This window comes from Rhipicephalus sanguineus, chromosome 6 (assembly GCF_013339695.2).
Source record: "Rhipicephalus sanguineus isolate Rsan-2018 chromosome 6, BIME_Rsan_1.4, whole genome shotgun sequence".
Taxonomy (NCBI): Eukaryota; Metazoa; Arthropoda; class Arachnida; order Ixodida; family Ixodidae; genus Rhipicephalus; species Rhipicephalus sanguineus.
This window is the reverse complement of record NC_051181.1, coordinates 175,658,496-175,679,464: the sequence shown is the minus strand read 5'-3', so window position 1 is coordinate 175,679,464 and position 20,969 is coordinate 175,658,496. Positions and strand designations below refer to the sequence as shown.

The 20,969-nt window shown below is 48.1% G+C and overlaps 1 protein-coding gene across 1 annotated transcript in view; it reads left to right on the top strand.

Moving 5' to 3' along the window:
* The first annotated feature begins 557 nt into the window (after positions 1-557).
* LOC119397732 (ABC transporter G family member 23) overlaps positions 558-20,969 on the top strand; it is a 104,489-nt gene continuing 84,077 nt past the window's right edge. Inside the window, exons 1-3 of the mRNA XM_037665145.1 lie at positions 558-743; positions 8,465-8,619; positions 16,256-16,457. Coding sequence (XP_037521073.1) covers positions 558-743; positions 8,465-8,619; positions 16,256-16,457 — 543 coding nt within the window. The remainder of the gene's footprint in view (positions 744-8,464; positions 8,620-16,255; positions 16,458-20,969) is intronic.

Genomic DNA, 20,969 nt, shown 5'->3' with positions numbered 1-20,969 from the left:
GCTGCTGCCTCGTCCACGTCAAGACCCCGTGACATCTGGTGGAGGTGCTGTTTGTTCGTGTCCCGGACGTCCCCGTCAACCCAGTCCGCGTAGCGAAGAAGAAACCGACACCACCAAGAAGAGTCGAGCTAGCCGCAGACTACAAGGACTGCCACCACAATACGGACCCCTGCCTGACAAGTCAAGCGCCACGGCCACAAACCACAAAGGCGACAGGCACCATGACGGCTACTGTGTCGCTTCAAAGAGTCGTCATGAATCAGCCCAGGGAACCGTCAACATACCGCAGATCACTATGTGAAGACCCGGAAAGATGGTTGGAAAAGTACGACCGGGTTGCCCAGTTCAATAACTGGGATTGCGACGAGAAGCTTCGCCCCGTACACTTCGCCCTTGCAGATGGAGCCAGGACCTGGTTCGAGAACAAAGAGGCCACCCTGACGACCTGAAATCTATTTCGCGCCGCGTTTTTCGGAAGCTTCACAAGTATCGTACATAAGGAAAGGGCGGAAACCCTGCTGGAAAGCCGTGTACAGCCCGCAAATGGGAACGTCGGGATGTACACCGAAGAAATGACCCGCCTCTTCCGTCATGCCGATCCCGCCACGTCTGAGGAGAAGCTCCGGTTCCTAATGCGGGGAGTCAAGAAAGAGCTGTTTGCGGGACTTGTTCGCAACCAGCCCAAGCGTTTCGACGCATTCCTTACAGAGACGACAACAATAGAAAAGGCGCTTGAGATGCGGGCAAGGTAGTACAACCACCGCTCACCCAAAACCGACTACGCCGAAGCTTAAGTCCAGAACACCGACGACCTGCGCGAGACCATCCGAGCGGTCGTGGGTGAAGAGCTGCGTAAGATGTTTCCGGAATCGCAGCCTCGAGTGGACTCGATCACCGATATTGTTTGTGAAGAAGTCCAGCAAGCGTTGGGCATTCCCGAACCACCACAGCCTCATCCGGAGGCTATGAGCTACGCTGCTGCAGCGCGTCGTAGCGCTCCCTCTGCGCGCCCACGGGAAGACGCCACCCCACCGCAGTTCCGCCGCCAGACACCGCCGCCGCCGCCGCCACCGACGCCGTACCGCCGAACTGTCGGCCAGCGCAACACTCCGAGGAAGACCGACGTGTGGCGTGCCCCCGACCACCGTTCACTCTGCTACCACTGCGGAGAAGCCGGCCACGCCTACCGCCGCTGGCGCTACCGCGAGATGGGCTTGTGTGGATTTGCCATCAACGCGCCATGTCCAGGACGAGGTGAACGACCACGTGACATCGCCGACTATCATGCAGGAGCGCAATGGGCCCCCCGAGGACCTTTCCGATCGCCGTCACCAGGCCGCTACGTCTCTCCGCAACGCCGACCATACTCTGGCCCAACCCGGGGCCAGCCACCTAGCCCGTATCCAGAAAACTAAGGGCAGCAACCGATGGTGGCGCGGTTGCTGTGCGACGAAATGGCGAAGATCCTCCGCCGCCGACGACAACGCCGCAACGATACCCTAAGACCACTACGCAAACCAGACAAAGCCCTCACGACGAAACCTCGTGGCCTGAACACCTGTCGAAATGACGTAGAAGCAGCGGGAGAAGCTGACCTAGCCGCGACCCGACGCAGCGACTTAACTTTAACGCAAGACGGCGAACATCTGACCTTGACGTGCTTATTGAGTGCCACAACGTCACCGCACTGGTCGACACCGGAGCCGACTACCCCGTCGTCAGAGGCCCGTTCGCCACCAAGCTATGACCAATCTGAAGAAGTAAAGAGCGCTTGGGAAGGACCCGAAATTCGGACATGGAGGCTAAAGTCCCTTAATATATAGAAAGTAGCGACACTCTCCTCCATATCCTCTCCAAAGTGTCCAACCCTCCTCTCGCAAGTGTCCAAACCATATCTATATCCTCTCCCAAATGGCCACCGTGTGGGCGCCGGCTCTATAACCCGGCTCGCTCCGCTTTCCTTCAAGAATGCTATGTCACGCTGATAACGCGCGCAACGTTGGTGCCCGCGAAGTCGGGTTCGGCGAAAAATGAAAACATAAGAAAAAAAGAAAGAGGTTCGCGCGCGTTTCCCGGGCAACAGCCCGTGAAGCGGGGAGGTGGAAAGCGGGAGAGGAGGGTGCTCGGCGTGGGGGCTCGGTTAAAAGAAAGACGGTACTTTCCCAAAAATATCCAGGGTTTAATGGAGGCTAAAGTCCCTTGATATATAAAGTGGCGACACTCTCCTCCATATCCTCTCCGAAGTGTCCAACCCTCCTCTCCCAAGTGTCCAAACGTTATGTATATCCTCTCCCAAACGGCCACCGTGAGAGCGCCGGCCCTATAACCCGGCTTGCGCCACTTTCCTATCAAGAATGCTATGTCAGGCTGATAACGCGCGCCTTTCCCGGGCGACGGCCCGTGAAGCGGGGAGGTGGAAGGCGGGAGAGGAGGGTGCTCGGCGTGGCGGCTCAGTTAAAAGAAAGACGGTACTTTCCCAAAAATATCCAGGGACTTTAATGGAGGCCACCTGATAACGCCACCTGGAATCAGCACTGCAAGAATCACGATTGACGGCCAGACTTATCCGGGCGAGCTTCGCAGTCCTGCAGCGTTGCTCAAAAGATGTCATCCTTGGTGTTGCGCAGGGGCATAGGTATTGGTGCTGTTCAAGTCCAGCGTTATGGTGACCGTGAACACGTCATTGCATACGCAAGTCGCTCTCTAAGCCGGCCCGAACAGAATTACACTGTCACGGAACAAGAATGCTTGGCAGTAATATTTGCTATTCCGCAGTTTCGTTCTTACCTGTATGGGCGGCCATTCACAGTCTTCACTGACCACCACTCGTTGCGTTGGCTTGTCAACCTTCGCGACCCTTGTGGCCGCCTTGGGTGCAAGAATACAGCTTCACCGTCTCTTACAAGAGCGGCTGACGACACGCCGATGTGGGCTGCTTCTCACGTATGCCACATGCACGTTTAGGTATGAGACCAAGTAGAAAAGGGGATTTTTTTTTTCCAAAACGTCATTTTTCGGTTTTTGGTCATGTTAAATGCGCAATTCATCGCCCATCACTTTGGTGCATAAAGTTCCTGTCTACGCAGTTTCTTTGAAAAGATACAAGCAAAAATGTTAGACCACCCATTATCTACGAAACCGAAACTGAAAGTGCCGGTTTTGTGTGCATCATAAGATTGCCTTGATATGCAGTATTTTGTTAGTTATTTCACAATCACATCAAATGAGAGCATGTAATAATGCTCTGGTAGCATTGTAAACCAATCATTTTTAATCATAAGTCATAATCTCACCAGGTGGACGCGCAACGTCGTGCATCTCAAGGACGCGTATTTGAGCCTTAAATCATCAAATTTGCTTTGTATGACGCTGTGTGTCATTTCAGTCATGGCAACAGAAGCACATTTAATATTTTGAAGCAAGTTGGCATCGAGCCTGCCCCCCCCCCCCCCTCTGCACTGCAAAAACTTGCCTCAGAAATGATCGGCACCGCATCGCGAAAGCATCCCACCACGGCACTGATGTGGCAATGCAAGCTAGAAAAAAAAAGGGAAGTTGCCGCTCGAGCGAACGCACACAAGAGTAAGGACCAGGATGGAACTAGCTACAAATATCGAGCATTTTAGGGCTCTTGATCACTTTCTGTAAGCGCTGCACCTGCTTCGAATCTCTTTTGTTGATTTTCTCAGAACTTACATTTCTGGTATTTTTCCGTACGCGAACATTCATAACGTTTGTGCTAATGAAGATTTTTCATTAAAACTTCGCACACTTCCTTATCACATTAGCTGGTGCGTAATGAACCTCAATAAGCAAAATCGTGCCAAACGATTTATTACGGCTGCCTGTTATACGAAGGTGCCCGTGGTGTTAGTGCATGATATTCTGGTTATTAATCACTATTATTTGGTACGAAGGTGCCCCTAGTGTTAGTGCATAATTTTCTGGTTATTTAATCACTATTATTTGAATATTCATCGTATCACATTTGTTTTGGTTCATTGCACTGGCCAAAGCATCTTTCATGTCTCTGCAAAAAAACAGGTTTTTTTATTGAGTGGAACTTGAGTTAGGACTGTTCGCGTAAGGCCCACTTTTAATGAAATTTTTAATTACGAAAAATTAACAAAAATAGGACTTGCTTTATAATGTTCACACGCTCCTAAAAAAAGTGTGCTTTATAATGTGGAGTAATAATTTCTGGGGATTATCGCTTTTTAAATTTTTTTTCCGACACTTGGCATAGTACCTCAAACTCGCACAAGCCAGAAGGCAGGGCTGGGCAAAGATACATTGAAATTGTATCGCGATACGATACAAGATACTCAGGCAAGAAGTACTTGAGATCCATATACAAGATACCACGACGCCGATTGTATCCGATACGATACATTCCAATTGTATCTTAAGATACTTCGATACATTCGGAAACTTCTCATTATATATCTGTATTACGGTAATGTAGCACTAAACGCCGATGCACGAAAATGTTCGCTTGAAAGTTTATTAACTGCGACCAATTTTGTTTCATTTGAATGATATGTCTGTTAGTATCTCCAAAGTTTTGTATTTCTTGCTGAAGGTATATTACTTTTGTTCCGAAACAACTTATTGCTTTATGCTTACCATGACAGCTCTTTATACACTTCGCTGATAACGGTTTTTACTTGCAGCTTTTGTAATTACGTGGAGTCGATGCGCTCCTTGCCAACCAGCTAGCGGGCTCCCATCTTCAATAAGATGCCTCCACACAATGGTGCAAATACCGTTGTTAAGTTCTACGTTGCCCGTAAACGTATCACGGTTTTCGCAATACCCGATCACCGGACAGTTGTACATCAGCGAGAACGCTGGTAGTGACATTCTTTGCGACGCATCTTGTTTACGTAGAGGACATAAAAGAGCAAGCACTTTTATATTCTACTTATCGGTTGGCGTAAAGCGTTCGTTAGCGACGTACTCAGTAATGCGTCATCTTCTAACAATTTTTCTTTTATGAGAGAACATGTGTAGCCCAGAAAACGTGTCAGACGTGTTCTGTAGTCGCACAAAGTGCCGCAGGACACCGCCGCTATTCACACTATATTGCCACATAAGCTCCGATTACCTGGCGATTAGTAACAGTAAAAATATTTAGAGAAGACTAAGTAAGAAAAACAAATATAACGAAGTAAAATAGAAAAGCGGTTCTGCATCAAACAAAACGAATAAGTATAGGAATACGATAGAGGCGGCACTCCCAAGAGCTAATAATAATTGCCGAGTTTAACGTCCCACGGAACCACGATATGATAATGACAGACGCAATAGTGGAGCGCTCCGGAAATTTCAACCATGTGGTGTTATAAAACTTAAATATAAGCACACGGGCATCGAACTGCGCCCGCTGCGACTTTAGCAGTCAAGCACCATAACCACTAGACCACCGCTGCGGTTAATCCCTAATAGCCATGACAATTAGGCATTTAAGGTAAGACCACAGAAAGTTCAGTGCCTATGTAAAATAGCGTAGACCGGCTCGTTGAGACGCTCATTAGAAAAACGAAACATTTTGTATAACAAAATGCTCCGTTCATTTTGTTGGCCAAACAATGTGGCCAAACAAGAGCCCGAAATTACGCCATATCCCCCACCGCCGGGGGATCGTTTGTCCTGTCGGGGAAAAGGTCCCCGTCTCCTCCTAGGAGTCGCGGGGGGGTCGCGCCCACTCACTAATCCGTGACGATGTGGTCACGTGATCCGCAATCCCCCCGTGTCCCCCGCCGATTTCTCCCTCGTGTGAATACCCCTTACAGGGAATACGCTGTCGCCGAGGCCGCGTAGGGGCGGCTCGGTCCAAGGCAGGAGGTTGACTGGCACGTGATGGCGAAGCAGCTCTGTTCGCTGGGCTCCAGTATCCACGAGTGCCGTGAGCTCACCGACGCCGTCGACGCGGACCCGAACTGTTGGAAGTGGCCGCACTTGGAACTGGATGGCTTGACGCGGCGCTTGTGGGCAGTATACTTGTATCCATGCACAAAGCGCCCGCAGGAAAAGCATCCGCGCCGCGTGGTAGCGGGTTCCAGTGGTGAGACTGGAGGAGCGAGACTGAGACTGCGCAGTTTCCTGCAACTCTGCCGCCTGTCGGATAAAAGCATCGATGTCATGTTGGGCTGTCTGCAAAGACAGTATAGTATGGCCGCGTGCGTCGAATCGTATATGCCATCGACGACATACTGTCTGGCTGCCGGAGAGGGCCAAGCAATATCGCAAGCTTGCAGAAGGCGTAATTTCTCGCAGATGTATGCGGCAATGTCTTCAATTCGGGCTTGCCGGCGCGACCTCATCTCCATGAAGCGAGCGTCATAGGCGCCCGGAAGCGGTGCAAATGTGGACGTGAGGGCCGCGCTCCAAGTAGCCCATGAGACATACTTGCTTCCTTGAAAGCGATGCCAGGCTTGTGCAGCTTCTCGGAGGCGGCCTTCCGCGACGGATTTCTTGATAGACTGGCCAAGGGTACTTCGTGGCGACAGCGTCGACGGTCGAGACCCAGATAGTCGGGTCGTCCTGAAACCCGTGAAATTCCGGAATGGCAGTCGGCGCATCCAAAGCCAGAAGTAGAACCACTTGCCACGTCGTGGAGATTTGCGTCAACATGGCCAAATGCGGATCATTTCGGAGTCGCACCCGTGTTGTTGAGCCGCCGTGGAGGCCGGGACGCCGTTCGCGGAAGGTAGTGGCTGCGAGTCCTAAAGCACTCGTGCGCTTCGAAGGGCGATAGTTATTAACGTCGTGGGATGGCTCTGTGTTTCGCGACTGCGTCATTGTAAGAGAGAGACGCCCGTTCTTATTCTGCCTGCCGGCTTCGTCGTCTTCCTCGTTCTTCGTGCCCAAGCCCCCACTGCCGTTCTTCATCATTTCAATATACATGGCCTACTACCCACAAACTAATGGACTGATTGAACGATTCAACCGGACTTTAACTCATATGCACCCTATGTACGTCTCCTCTGACCATCAAGACTGGGACGTTGCATTGCCCTTTGTTACATTTGCATACAATTCCTCACGCCACGATACCGCTGGTTTTTCTCCTTTCTATCTTTGGTTTGGCCGCGACCCAACTTTACCTTTTGACACCATCTTTCCGGCAGCCGTCGATGCGCCGACTGAATACGCCCGTGACGCTATCACAAGAGCTCGCAAAAGTACGAAAAGTCACCCGTCACCGCATTTTAGCTTCGCAAGACCACCAGAGGCAGCGTTACGATGCACATCATCGCGACGTTTCCTTTACCCCGGTTTCACTTGTGCTGTTGTGGACCCCGACCCGGCGTGTTGGCCTTTCTGAAAAGCTGCTTTCCCGATACTCGGGCCCCTACCGCGTATTGCGCCAGGTGACAGATGTCACCTACGAGATAGGCCCACTCGAGTCTACATCTGCCTCCGTTTCATTGCCTACAGACACTGTTCATGTGTCCCGCCTTAAGCTCTACCGCTCGGCAACACCATAGCAAGCACCGAGACGGTGCTTCAGCACCCGGGGGTCATGTTACAAGAATATTTCACACTGCCGAAGCAAGGAAGGCACCAAAGAACACGACGTGATGTTGTGTGGGGCACGCTCTCCGCCATCTTGTCTAACGCTTAAGCGTGGTGTAAATATATTGTAAATACGCCTTGCTCCTCTCTGTGCCTTCACGTAATAATATTATTCACCATGCCTCTACCGCCATGTGTTCAAAGAGAGCCACTTAGTTTCGGAAAGCAATGTAAGCAGCGTTTCGAACGACAGCCAAGCTATCGACAAAGTTTCAGAGTATATGATGTAACTGCTGGCGAGATTGAAATCCTGCTCAGAAAAGATGCGTCGCTGAAAAGTGGGTTCGCACATGTCGGCCGTTTCCTTTGTTTTGTGCCATTGCTGTACATATGCACTGCTTTATGCATTGCTCTCTGCGAAGGTTATTTGTGTATCGTGATAGCTCAACGTAAACGCAGTGCTAGCGGAATCTCTCTACTGGTGTGGCGCTTATGTAGTTTTAAGTTTAAAAAATATACTGCAGTGAAATCTGGCACCAGTGCCCACCAAAACGGAAGGTAAATTGCCAAAGAAATCCATGTTTGCCATTGATGAGCATTGTAATTTGATTTGCGTAAATTTTATTTTTCAAACGACTTTCTTGCTTTGCGGTATAATTGCGTTTAACAAACTACTACGCTACAACTGCAATATTTTCCAATGATTACGCATTTGCAGCGGATTTTCGCTTCACTACTCAGAAAACTGTTTCCTAGTTAAACAAAATGTGGCAACGACAAATCGCGCTGTAAATGTACAACGTGTAAAAAGACGAGCACTGATATTCGAAACACCCTTGAAACCACTTAGTTGAGAGATGTGTGGCAGTTATTATTGTTGAAACAACTCTGTAGGTAGTCATTACGTTTTAATCTATGTGTCCTGATGATAACCTTCTCGCAGGAGTTGGCGCTTCACTCGGACTTCACAATAGCCGAGAACATGTACTTCTTCGGCCAGCTGCTCGGTATGCCTCTAGAAAAAATCTACGAGCGGATCAGCTTCCTCTGCTCCTTCTTTCAGCTGCTGCCCGCCAACAGATTCGTCGAGCACCTCAGGTATTGCATCGGACGCAGGGGAACAGTAGCGCAGCCAGAAATATTTCTTGTGTTCAACCGTGCTTTATGTATGTTCGTGCGTGCGTTTCTATGTGTGCGTATATACATACACGTGCAAAATTGAAAAAAAATTACAAATCAGCTCCCCTACGGACAACCATGGTGGGAGGCGAAAGCATCGCGGGGGGTGCGCATCGAGTTTCCGTTTCTCTTATGTGACTTATGAGACGGTGGTTGTCGAGGCGTTTGAATTACCGCTTGACGGCGCTGACGTTTACGTTCGGCTTCCCGAGCCTTCCTCTGCTCTGCGGCGGTGGCGCTGCTGCTGCAACTAGCGCCGACGTTGTTCATGGCGTTTCGCACACCGTTGCACAGAGAGAGAATGACGGAAGCACAGCGAACACGCGCTTTCGCAGCCTCACAGCTTCGAGATTCGCTTGCCGGCGTTGCCGTTTACGTTCAGCTTCGCGAGCGTCCATAGCGCCGTTGCGAAGGAGAGTGCAACGGGAGCGAGCGCGCGCCACATTATATACTAGCGCACAGGTGTGGCGGAGAGAGAGAAACGGGAGAGGAGAAACGAAGCGGAGGCAGCGCTCACGCCACCTCCTCACGCTCACGCGAGGAGAGGGGGAGAGTTGGCGCATGCGCAGTATGGGTGCGGACGTCGCGGAACGGACGCTCCCCGAGCATAAGATGCTTTCGTACCTAAAATTTCAGGGGAGGGGCCGAGGGGGAGATTGAACCCCTGGGGACAAATCAAAACGAACTCTATACTGCGCACTTGTCCTGTTTGCGGCTGTTTCAAACGTGAACGTCAAGCAACACCGCCAACTGTGCGCTTTAGTATACGGTTGCAGGTATTGTTGAATAAAGCCCGAGTGTGGAGCGGTATACATGGCATGCATGATCCGACGTAACCTTCGTTAAAAGCTGTGCTTCGCGGGGCGTTCAATTTAAGACCAAAAGTGTAACGCTTATTCTGTGTAGCACTAGACGCATACGTATACAAACGGCCAATAGAAACCGTGATAACGTGGGACATTCTGTGACAGTGGCCGAGGAGTGATAACAGCTGTGAAAGCTGCACTGTCACGCAGGTGCATTCTGATTAAAGAAATTCCTCCAGTAAGCCGAAGTTATAATGGTCCTGGGAATGAAATCAGATGTCTAGTGTTCCAGTACAGAAACCGTGCCACCAGCCGGGCATAGCATATTGTGAAGGCATATAACCCCCGAACATTTTACAAAGGCTATACTTTGGGTCGAATCTATTTGCTTGCACAGAATTTAGCAGAGACAACGAACTGTCACGTTTCCCGCTTCTTAGACACTCATTTGAGCTGTCGTGGGTGTGAACGAATTGCCACGTGATTACACGACGTCCATAATCGTTCGGGCCAGCCACGAAATAAAAACGGCAAGTCACGTTTGCAGGGTGCAAGACAGGTTCGATATTTTAGTTGCTGCTCTATGAACTCGACAGGCAGTAAAAACACTGAAAGCGCGCAAAATTAACTATCTTTTTTTAGCTGCAGTGTAGAAAGAACAGGAAAAGGACAAGTGAAAGTCAGGGGCGTAGCCAGAAATTTTTTTCGGGGGGGGGGGGGGGGGGGGTTCAACCATACTTTATGTATGTTCGTGCGTGTGTTTGTCCGTGTGCGTGTATATATACGCAAGCAAAACTGAAAAATTTCGGGGGGGTTTGAACCCCCCCAACCCCCCCCCCCTTGGCTACGCCCCTGGTGAAAGTGGTTGAAAGGCTGTTTGGCACCGGTAAAAGCTGACACGCCTGCGCAATGCTCTGCCACTTATGCTATCATCCCCTCGTTCAATCCTTTGTTGCATATTTGTGCACATGCACTACGAGATCTGAGCGTTGACCAGTGCCGTGTACAATCGATATACAGACATCACATTCAGAAATAAGTTTAAGGAAATTTGCAGCAAACACACAGGATGCGAACTCGCTGCCACTCAATCACCACGCGCGTACGCTAACCACTACGCAGGCACCAATGGGTCGTTGCACGTTCTGAAACGTTAGTGTAACGAGCATAGGCGTGCGCACGGGGGAGACAGGAGGGGAACCCCGCCCTTCTTTTTCCTAGTTATCTAAAAGGAGGCGCCAATTCTGTCCCACACCGTTTCTCATTTAGGCCTGTCACGTCATTGTTTAATGCTCAGGGCTATGGCCACGCAAGGTTGTTGGCGATAAGGACGGCCCAGGAACCTTGATGTTGCATTAGCGTAGCCAGGGGTTGGCACACCGGGTCCGTGTATCTTGCTCTATCCTGTGTATACTCTTTTTTGTGGGCACGGCGAAGCGGCTGGAACTATGTTGCTCATCAGGAATTACTTTTTTGCTGTACAGGTTTTCCTGACAGTTGCAACTTCGACGGCAGCCGAAAGCTTCGACGGCAGTGATTACCAGCATGTTCCGATCAGCGACAACAACCGCACGTGTTCTGTGACTACAGCTATATTGGACGACGTCACGGGAGCCTACCAGTGGTATCAACGCAAGTCGACGACGTCACAAGCCTCAGACTGCATAAAAGGCGATCTTCAGCGATTCTTCTTCAGTGGGCACGGCGAAGCGGCTGGAACTATGTTGCTCATCAGGAATTACTTTTTTGCTGTACAGGTTTTCCTGACAGTTGCAACTTCGACGGCAGCCGAAAGCTTCGACGGCAGTGATTACCAGCATGTTCCGATCAGCGACAACAACCGCACGTGTTCTGTGACTACAGCTATAGTGGACGACGTCACGGGAGCCTACCAGTGGTATCAACGCAAGTCGACGACGTCACAAGCCTCAGACTGCATAAAAGGCGATCTTCAGCGATTCCTCTTCAGTGGGCACGGCGAAGCGGCTGGAACTATGTTGCTCATCAGGAATTACTTTTTTGCTGTACAGGTTAGTTGTTCTCATTCTAAGGTTAGATCTGGGGATGAACTCTTACTTCTTGTTGTGCCGAGCCCACGCACTTGCATGATGATTGCATATGATTGCTACCTTGTCTGTGTACTATTGTTGTGCGGAGACGTTGAGGAAAACCCAGGTCCCAGTGTTGAAGAGATGTTTCAAACTATCTTGCAGGGACAGAACGACATTCGCACAGAATTACAGGCGATAAAGAATCGTCTTGAATCAACTGAATCTGCAGTTAGTAGTTTTGGGAATCGTCTAGGTATTCTCGAAAAAGATGTGAAGCAACTACACATACAGGTTCGTTCTATCGAAACTTTGCGGCCAACGATTTTGAACGTCCAGAAAAGAATCAGTTCACAACATGATAAGCTGGTTGAACTTGAAGATCGTAGCCGCCGGTCTAATCTGGTCGTGTTCGGGATCCCTGAGGCACCTAATGAATCAGAAACCGCATTGCGCACTAAGATTATCACAGAGGTTTTTCAGAATAAAATGGGTGTTAACTGCTCGTCAGTTGCACGGATTCATCGGTTGGGTAAATCAGGCACGCAGCGACCAGTTATTCTTTACTTCCAGGATTTTCGCGAGAAACAAGCAGTGCTGCGCAATACTGGTAAACTGAGAGGGACGCGCATATATGTTCAAAATGATTATAGCGCAGAAACACTTCGGAAGCGTAAACTTCTCTGGCAGGAAGCTAAGCGAGATATGGAAGCTGGTAAACGTGTAACTTTAATACACGAGAAGTTGCGCGTAGATAATCAATTTTACACATGGGATGACGCCTCAAACTCCAGGAAAATTATTTCACCTGTGGCTGCCTCGACGGGAGACAGCTAGCGATCAAGGAACCATGAACTCCGTATGCTATCACTGAATGCAAGGAGCATAGTCAATAAAATAGATAAACTAGAACATCTGTTACTTTTGTATGATCCGCACATCAGTCATTACAGAAACCTGGTTACATGATGGTATTCGTGACGATGAAGTTGTCCCGCCCGGGTATAATATATGCAGACGTGACAGAGGCACCAGGGGTGGTGGACTTGCCGTTATAACAAAGGATTCCATTAATGTGTATCTCGAGGAGCAAATTGATGCACATGAAAGTTTACTTTTAAAAGTTTCGTCGCATGGTATTTCGTTTTTTCTTTGTGCTGTTTATCGTGCCCCTGATGCCCCGGATTCCTTTATGTCAAGCCTTTATGATTATCTATTCAAAGTAAGTGGAAGAGACATAATTGTAACAGGAGACTTTAATTTACCAAACTTTAACTGGAACTCTTTTGCTTACGGTGTTTCACCCTCTTGCGATTCAATATTAGACCTTATGTTCACTCATAACTTAGAACAGCAAGTAAAAAGCCCAACTCGGGATAGTACAATGTTAGACTTGTTGTTTACTTCTGAAAGATTTAATGAAGCAACTGTGACAGTGGAATCCGGTATATCAGATCATCGATTACTATCGTTCTCGTGGTCTGTTTCCCGTTGCCATAAAAGTGGTACTCCCAAGAACGCCCTCGTAAGGGACTTTGAGAAGGCAGATGATGTTGCTATCATTGATTACCTGGACAGGCACCTTAACACTAACATAGAAAATGTTGAGACATCATGGCAGCGGTTCTCTGCGGTAATCAAATACTGTATTGAAAGTTATATCCCTCTTCAGAAAATTCGCAGGGAGCGTGCAAACCCGTGGATTAATCGTGAGATAATACATTTGAAGCGTAGGATTAAAAGACTTAGGAAAAAGCATAAAACCCATTTACCTGAGTTTGTTGAACTTAAAGAAAAGCTCTCAACGAATTTGAGTGCAGCCAGGCAAAACTTTTTTAATAATCGGCTCGCTGAATTCGTTAAATCTGAACCTAAAAAATTCTGGCGTCATTTAAGTGAAAGAAATGAAGAAATTGACAAAATAAAAGTGAATAATGACCTTATAACAGAACCCAGGGCTATCTGTGATACATTTAATAATTATTTTCAGTCGGTTTTCTCTGAGTCCGATGGGGAAGGGCCTACTGGACGCTTTACTGACTCGGAGTGTGATTTAGTAATATCGTGTGAGGGTATAATGAACATGCTGCTTAATTTGAGCAATAAAAAATCTGTAGGGCCTGATGGAATTCCGAATGCTTTTCTTAGACGTTACGCTGAGCAGTTATCACAACCATTAGCTAACCTCTTCAGCCAGTCTATTACTACTGGTAAGGTTCCGACTGATTGGCTTAAAGCAAGGGTTGTACCTATACACAAAAAAGGTGACCGGTTACTGGTTTCGAACTACAGGCCAGTTTCTATTACCTGTTCCTGCTGTAAACTGCTTGAACATATAGTAGCTAAATATATAAACAATTTTTTAGCAAACAAAAAATCCTCACATGCCATCAACATGGTTTCCGTAAAGGATTATCCACGATTACACAGCTTATCACAACCGTTCATGATTTTTCATGCGTTTTGGATCTTGCAGGACAAGTCGATGTACTGTTCTTAGATTTCAGCAAGGCATTTGATAAAGTGCCTCATGGGAAGTTGTTGTACAAACTGCAGCAAATAGGGCTACCAAGGTTCATTATCCAGTGGATAGCTGCTTACCTTTCTAATCGTGTGCAGTTTGTTGCAATAAAAAACTCTGAGTCAGCGGTGCTCCATGTCAGTTCTGGTGTTCCCCAAGGAAGTGTCCTGGGTCCACTATTATTTCTAATCTATGTGAATGACTTGGTCGATGTTGTACCCCAGGATGTAGGCATTACATTATTTGCAGACGACTGTATTTTGTTCAAAAATATATCCTCTACGGCTGATCAAAACATTTTACAGACAGCGCTAATGGCAATAGATGATTGGTGTCGTAGGTGGGATATGGTGCTGAATTCCGAGAAAACTGTTCTGCTACGCATTACGAGGAAGAAACGGCCGGTCATCTTCCCCTATATTCTTCATGACTGTCCAGTGTTACAAGTAGATAAATATTTAGGCATTACTCTCAGCTGCAACCTTACTTGGACACCACACATAACAGACATTTGCACAAAAGCGATCCGTAAATTATGGTTTTTAAAAAGAAAATTAAAACATGCTCCCTCAAGCGTAAAGCTTTTGGCATATAAAACTTTCATTTTATCTAAGCTCGAATATGCTGCAGTCATATGGGATCCTTTTACAAAAAAGGACATTATGCTTCTTGAAAAAGTGCAACGTAAGGCGATCAGATTTATTTTTAACAAGTATAGAAGACTCGACTCACCTAGTTCACTAATGCAGTTACACAAGATTCCTTTGTTAGAAACAAGAAGAAAGTTGAACCGTTTAACGTTTTTACATAAAATTATGTCAGGAAAAATTACAATAAATGTACCATGTTGTGTCCAACCAGCTACTGCTAGGACAACCCGTCGTAGACATGACCGATCATTGGCGCCCATATCTGGATACCTTGCGCCAATGAAGCTACTTTTTTGGGGCCTATGGCAGCATAAAAAATGGTTTTGCTACTTGGCTACTTTTTGGCTACTTTCTTTTCCCCTCGATTTGAGCCAAATTATCAGTATTTGATGACGTCGCAGCCGCTTGCATTCGAGCATGTGGCGTCATAATATGGCATGTTTCCAGCTCCAAAATTTGATTTAGGCACTTGCATTAGACAAAAAAGGCTTTTAGATGCGTTGCTAGGAGTCGGGAAAAGCGGTTGCATTGGGCCTCACTTTTTTCAGACCACTGATATTGCTCAACGCCACTTTAAACCGTAGTTGGACGTGAAAAGGACAATCGAAAGCGCTCGGCATGCACGGCGCTCTCCACTCGTCGACATTAGAAATGGGACGCCTGTGTCATTTCTTCAGATTAGGTACTGACTCGGCAGTATGAACTGCTGAGACTTCGTCATCACGCAAGAGGTGATTGCGAAAGTGACTACGATTTATGCTTCAATATCCCAGCAACTGTGACCTTGAGTATAATCATGCGGTACTCAATTTTATCGTCGCCAGAAAGCTGTTACTTCTGCCATCTTAAGAAAAGTCAGGAATGCGCTTAACTGGGCTGGTTGGTGCATGATTAAGACGTGAGCAAACAGCGCTAAACACGAGACGAAGAAGAACGGCAGACTTCTTCGTCCCGGGTTTAGCGCTGTTTGCTCACGTCTTAAAGAAAAGTCACGCAAGAAGCGTGTAGAGAGTGTCGCTAGAGAGCTTTGGGTTCGTAGCGCTCGCGTTGCTCTGTCCGTACGCTGCTTTACAAATTATCAAATGCGTACCAAAGAGCCGTATGACCCATGTGTATAGCGCCAAACGACAACGGAAAGGTTTGCGTACCCTAGTCTAAAACTGCTGATTTTTGGAACCGCACGAGAAAATTCATTTTCTTGCACGGAATCATTGCTAAAGTCAGCAGTTTGTGCTCGAGTCGTAACAATTCTGATTTTGTTACGGCCCATGCTGTATTAATTTATATTTTCGCAAGAAGGCTCTTGCATTCACTCATTTAAATGAAAACGTCACAATTGTTTACCCACCCGTGCGGCTAATTTGGCTACTTCCACAGTCTTTGGCTCAAGTTGGCTACCTTTCTGGCTAGTTTTTCTAATTGCTTGGCTATTTTTGTCTCCTCGGCCTGGCGACCCTGATGCGATCTATGGATTCTACGTATCCGACGGTACACGTGTAACGCGCCACGTTTGACGCATGCGCGCTGCAGTGGCGGCCAGCAGCGGCGCGTTTCCCTGGCGGTGGCGCTGATGCACCAGCCGCCATTTCTCATCCTGGACGAGCCCACTGTGGGTCTAGACCCGGTGCTGCGCGAGGCCATCTGGCGGTACTTTCTCGTGCTGTCCGAGGAGGAGAGCGTCACCCTTCTCGTCACCACGCACTTCATCGAGGAGATCGCTAAGGCCGCCACGGTGAGCAGCATGGCGCGTTGAGAGCGCACAGTGCAGTGGCGTAAATCCCGGGGGGGTCAGGGGGGTCCTGACCCCCCCCCCCTGTGTTTAGACTGGGGGGGACCCCCTATGCAATGGTCCCCCCCTGAGATTTTGCATTCGAACATCTTTCATCTTGACTTGCTTGAAGTTTATTTTCACACGTGCCATTCAAAATCGCCTCAGAGTTCCAGCTCTCGGATACAACGAAAGAAATAAGCACAATTCAACAACTTACAGTAATATTTTTACGACATCTTCCCTGCGATGATCAAAGTCTGCAACCACATCCATAGCGCCAATCACGAAAGCCGCTGCCATGCAGCGGCCGTTTATCCACGTGGTGACGTATCATTGCGCCTTCTAACTCGCTGAGAGCAACGAGATTCGTGAAGACATTTCTTCAGCACCGAATCTGGGGCGAGAGAAATTGAGTAAGAGATATTCGGCCTTCGCTTGCAAATATCGCCACAAATGAGTCATCTTTTCACACCCAACTGAAACTGCACGCATTTTTCAGTACCCCTGTTCATTCCATCGCCCCCATATGTATACTTCCGGAGCCCCTGGCTACGCGCGCGTTTTTGACGAACTTCTGGGCCCGATCCACCCGATCGTTCAAACTACAGTGTTCTAGAAGTGTTTGCAGCGTCACCTTAGAGTCACTTAGAGTCAGAAGTAGCATATGCAGTAACTCTGCGTCACCTGAAACTTTCCGGCGGGTTGCAGGGCGCGGCTAGCTCGCGTTGCTGTTTTGCGCGCAAGAAAAGTCTGAATTACGGTGCGCGACACACGAAACTTCTTTTCATGCAAATTTCTGTGAGTTGTGAAATAAAGTACTGTCGTTGTGACCGATTTACAGAGGGTGGGCGATATTTTAATAGGCTATGATGAATATGAATGCTCCTGCGTGTGGGGCGTTCAAGTTTTTTTTTTTTTGTACTGCTGGTCGATACGATTTTCAATGCCCTTTCGCCACTGTAGCGATTCTAGCGACTTCACTCCCGCCTTTCGAGCCCCACTATGCCGGATATAAACAATGCCTCATTTTTTATTTACTTGCTTTCGCATGAGCTGGTCTCTGCGACTAACCTACTTAATGCTGTTTTTTTTTTCGTGAATCAATAATCGGCGGAATCACTTGGCTTTGTATTAAATGTATCCTCACGGTAATCTTAAATTCTTTTATTTGCAGACATAGATCATACAAGGTTACCAAAACTGGTTGGACTCGTAGGCGATATATATTGGTACGTGCGGGTCCAATGAAAAAAAAAACCTATACATAGGTATTATGAGTACATGTAACATAGATTACGTGCGTAAATTTTTGTTACACCGCAGAATTGCACCACCAAAATAACACTCGACAGCGTCACGCGCTGACAAACTAATTTTATTTACACGAAACCCTGCCTATGTATGCGCAAATGCTGGCCATATCACAATATGGATTAACAATGCATGCATGGTCACTCGTGATAAAACAATAAACTGCCGATGACAACCGTCGATCTAACTGGAGCATCTCAAAGGAGCCCAATCCCCGTGGGGCTCCCCCGCTACTTCAATCATCCCCCCTAAATCTTTTTTTTTTTTGTACATCGAGCTCTATCCAGCCCGTTTCATCTGGCAGTAGTTCTGTGCTTAGGACTTAGAGCGAGACAAGCAGCCAGAATTCTTTATCATTTTTTAGAAGTACCCTGACCGCTTTACCAAAGCACGAGTAAGGTTTTGCTGTCACCGCCCTCGTATTTTCTTGCTTTTATTGTTATCGCACTTGACTTTGCGCGGTCACTCTTAGCTTCGTTGGGTCCAGCTGTTTTTTGTTGTCAAACGCTGCACCAGAAATTTCTCTGCACGTACGCTGCATGCTCTATGTGCACGACCGCCGGAGACTGTAAAAAGCGCCTCCCTCCCGTCCAGATGCAGCGGCGGCCCGTCTTTGAGACAGTTGCAGTGTACGGATAGACACAGATGCCGCTCCTTCAGAAAAACAAGCATACATAAGTGCAGCAAAGCTGCTCGCGTGGTGCCGACAAAGGTCCTTCAAGAGAATGAATGGCGGGAACATGCGCTGCAGGGCATGCACGAATGGAAACAGTAGCTTCTACTACTTGGGTCAGCTTTAAAAAAGAATAAAATGCTCAACCCCCTTCTCCCTCCGTTGTTTTTTTTTTTGTGATCTCTTGTTGTGTCATTGTGGTGGCCCTCTCCCCGCCTTCAACCCCGCGTTTGTTGATACCCCCCCCCCCCGGTATTACAGCGTAACCAGCGTAACCCCGACCAAGTGGACGCGCTTCACACCCCGCAAGAGAAGTTTTCAGGAGAAAGTGGCGGCAAGACCCCTGGCGGGCGCCCAAGCAATCGACGCAGAGAGGGCCGTGGAGACGCGGCGCAGAGAAACGGCAGTGAGCCCACTGCCCAATTCTAGTACACTGTAGTTCAAACGAAGACGCCTGTCCTCCGGTTTCACTTTGTGGCGGAAAAGCAGGGAGGCAAAATTTTCTTTAGTAGGTTGGACGACGACAGAGAATGAACACGTCCGCTTGGTTTGAACGCATCACGAAGACTGCTTTGTTTGTTCACTATTTACAGTGCTCTCGTAGAGAGGCAAAATGAAAAGGAAAATAGAAATACAGAAACACAAGCACAGTCAAAAGATTTTCTCTGCACCCCGCACGTGCAACAAATTTGAAGAACAGAGGGAGAAAACGCTTTGCCTGTGTTGGGTGACGCTCCCTGTGGCTTTCAGTGTTCTTTCACGGGGTGGGCGCGTGGGTCGTAAAACGACGAATGTCAAGGACGTTCTCCGCTCTTCCCGTACTCATCGTCGCCTTCAACCTCCTTGGTTGCAACCCCGAAAATGCGTCCCCCGGGTTGCCCCTCTTCCTCCTTTTCGCCGCGGGGTTTTCCAATTAAAGCTGCTTTGAAATGGGGGCTGCTTCCCAATATTCCACAAATACATCACTTGTCAGTCGTTCGGCAGTTTCAGCCTGCACGCGTCCACAGAAGTGCTGCCAGCACTGCAACCGGCCGCGCAACCTTCTTGGCGTAATGTGCTTGTGACTTTCAACTGGACTGGGAAGATGCCGCACAAGCGGCAGAGTTCGCTGAGCTCGTTCTTTCTGCCGAGCTCCAAGCGACCTTCTTCGGAAGACAATGTCACCAAAAACACTGATGAGGTGAGCCTTTTATGTAATTGATCATTGATTATAATTTTGTTTTGTCGGGTACCCTTAGTGCAACATACAAGGACTTTTATTCTGATTAAAAAAGGGGGAAGTGACAGTTACTTGAATGCCGCCTTGAAAGCCCAAAATGGCTTGCAGTCATTAGACAGGTTGATAACTACCACGTTACGTTAAACAACTAACAGAAATCTGCTAGATAACTTTTAAATCAATGGTTTCGTGAACTACGTTGCAACTAGCTTCAATGGAGCTATTATTAGGACTACCCTAATTCATACAATTCGCTAAAAAGCAAGGAATGTTTGGTGGTTTCATACACCGGTTCCAGGATCACCCACCGAAGGAATTAATGCCATTTAGAAGAGTGATTTAGACGCTTCGGCCAACTATTCATTACCTTAGAATAATAACAGAGAGACGAACTAGTGAGCCGCAATCGGAGTTTGTGGTGTCTTGACTTCTCTCTTGTTTCCGTGCTTGCACGCCCAGTCATTTTAGCATGAATCGTCATCGCCTTGGAGTTGATAGAAGCGCACGCACAGCAGTGACATGTTATCAAGGCATTGAGTCCAGTGACGAGCTACCCGAAAACTCTTCTACGCACCATCTACATGGCTTTCCTAGCGCGGTTCTTGAATCACGCGAAGGAACCTCGAAACTTTGTAATGTTCAACCTCCCAGCTTTCCTGCAATATGCCAGCAGGCGAAAGTTTCCCTACGCACGATCTCCAGGCTGGTGGCTAACTTTCGGACAGTCTGTTTATTCATGAACAAAATTGTTTACAATCAACGAACACGTAGCCGTGAGAATTTTTCGAAACGCTGCTGTAATAGCTGAGTTACACGTGTTTGATGATACAAAAAAGGCCCTCGCTCGTTTCTCTCTTTCCTTCGTTGATCAGCTGGTCTTTCCTCTCAACACCTTCTCGACTGCTATGGAAAGAGAGGTCGCGCAGCTACGTGTAGCCGCGCGTCCTCTCACTCCAAAGGGAAAGGACGCGGCGCCGAGTCCACACGCCACGAGCTGACGCGTTGTAACGCGTACGTGCGGTTAGGGCTTTAGAAACCATGCACGCTCGCAATGTGAAGGCTCAGAGTTGCGTATTTGCGAATAAAAAAATATTAAAAAGCGCATACTTCAATCTCCCGTATATCAATGACACAAAACATCCCATTATGGCACATCAAGCAGGTAGTGATGTAACACAGAGCGAACCGTCCAAGGGCGTCGCCCCATGGCTCCTTCAATCAACCGCTCCCGCGGTGAGAAAGCAAGGAGAAGGCTTTATGTGTATACCGG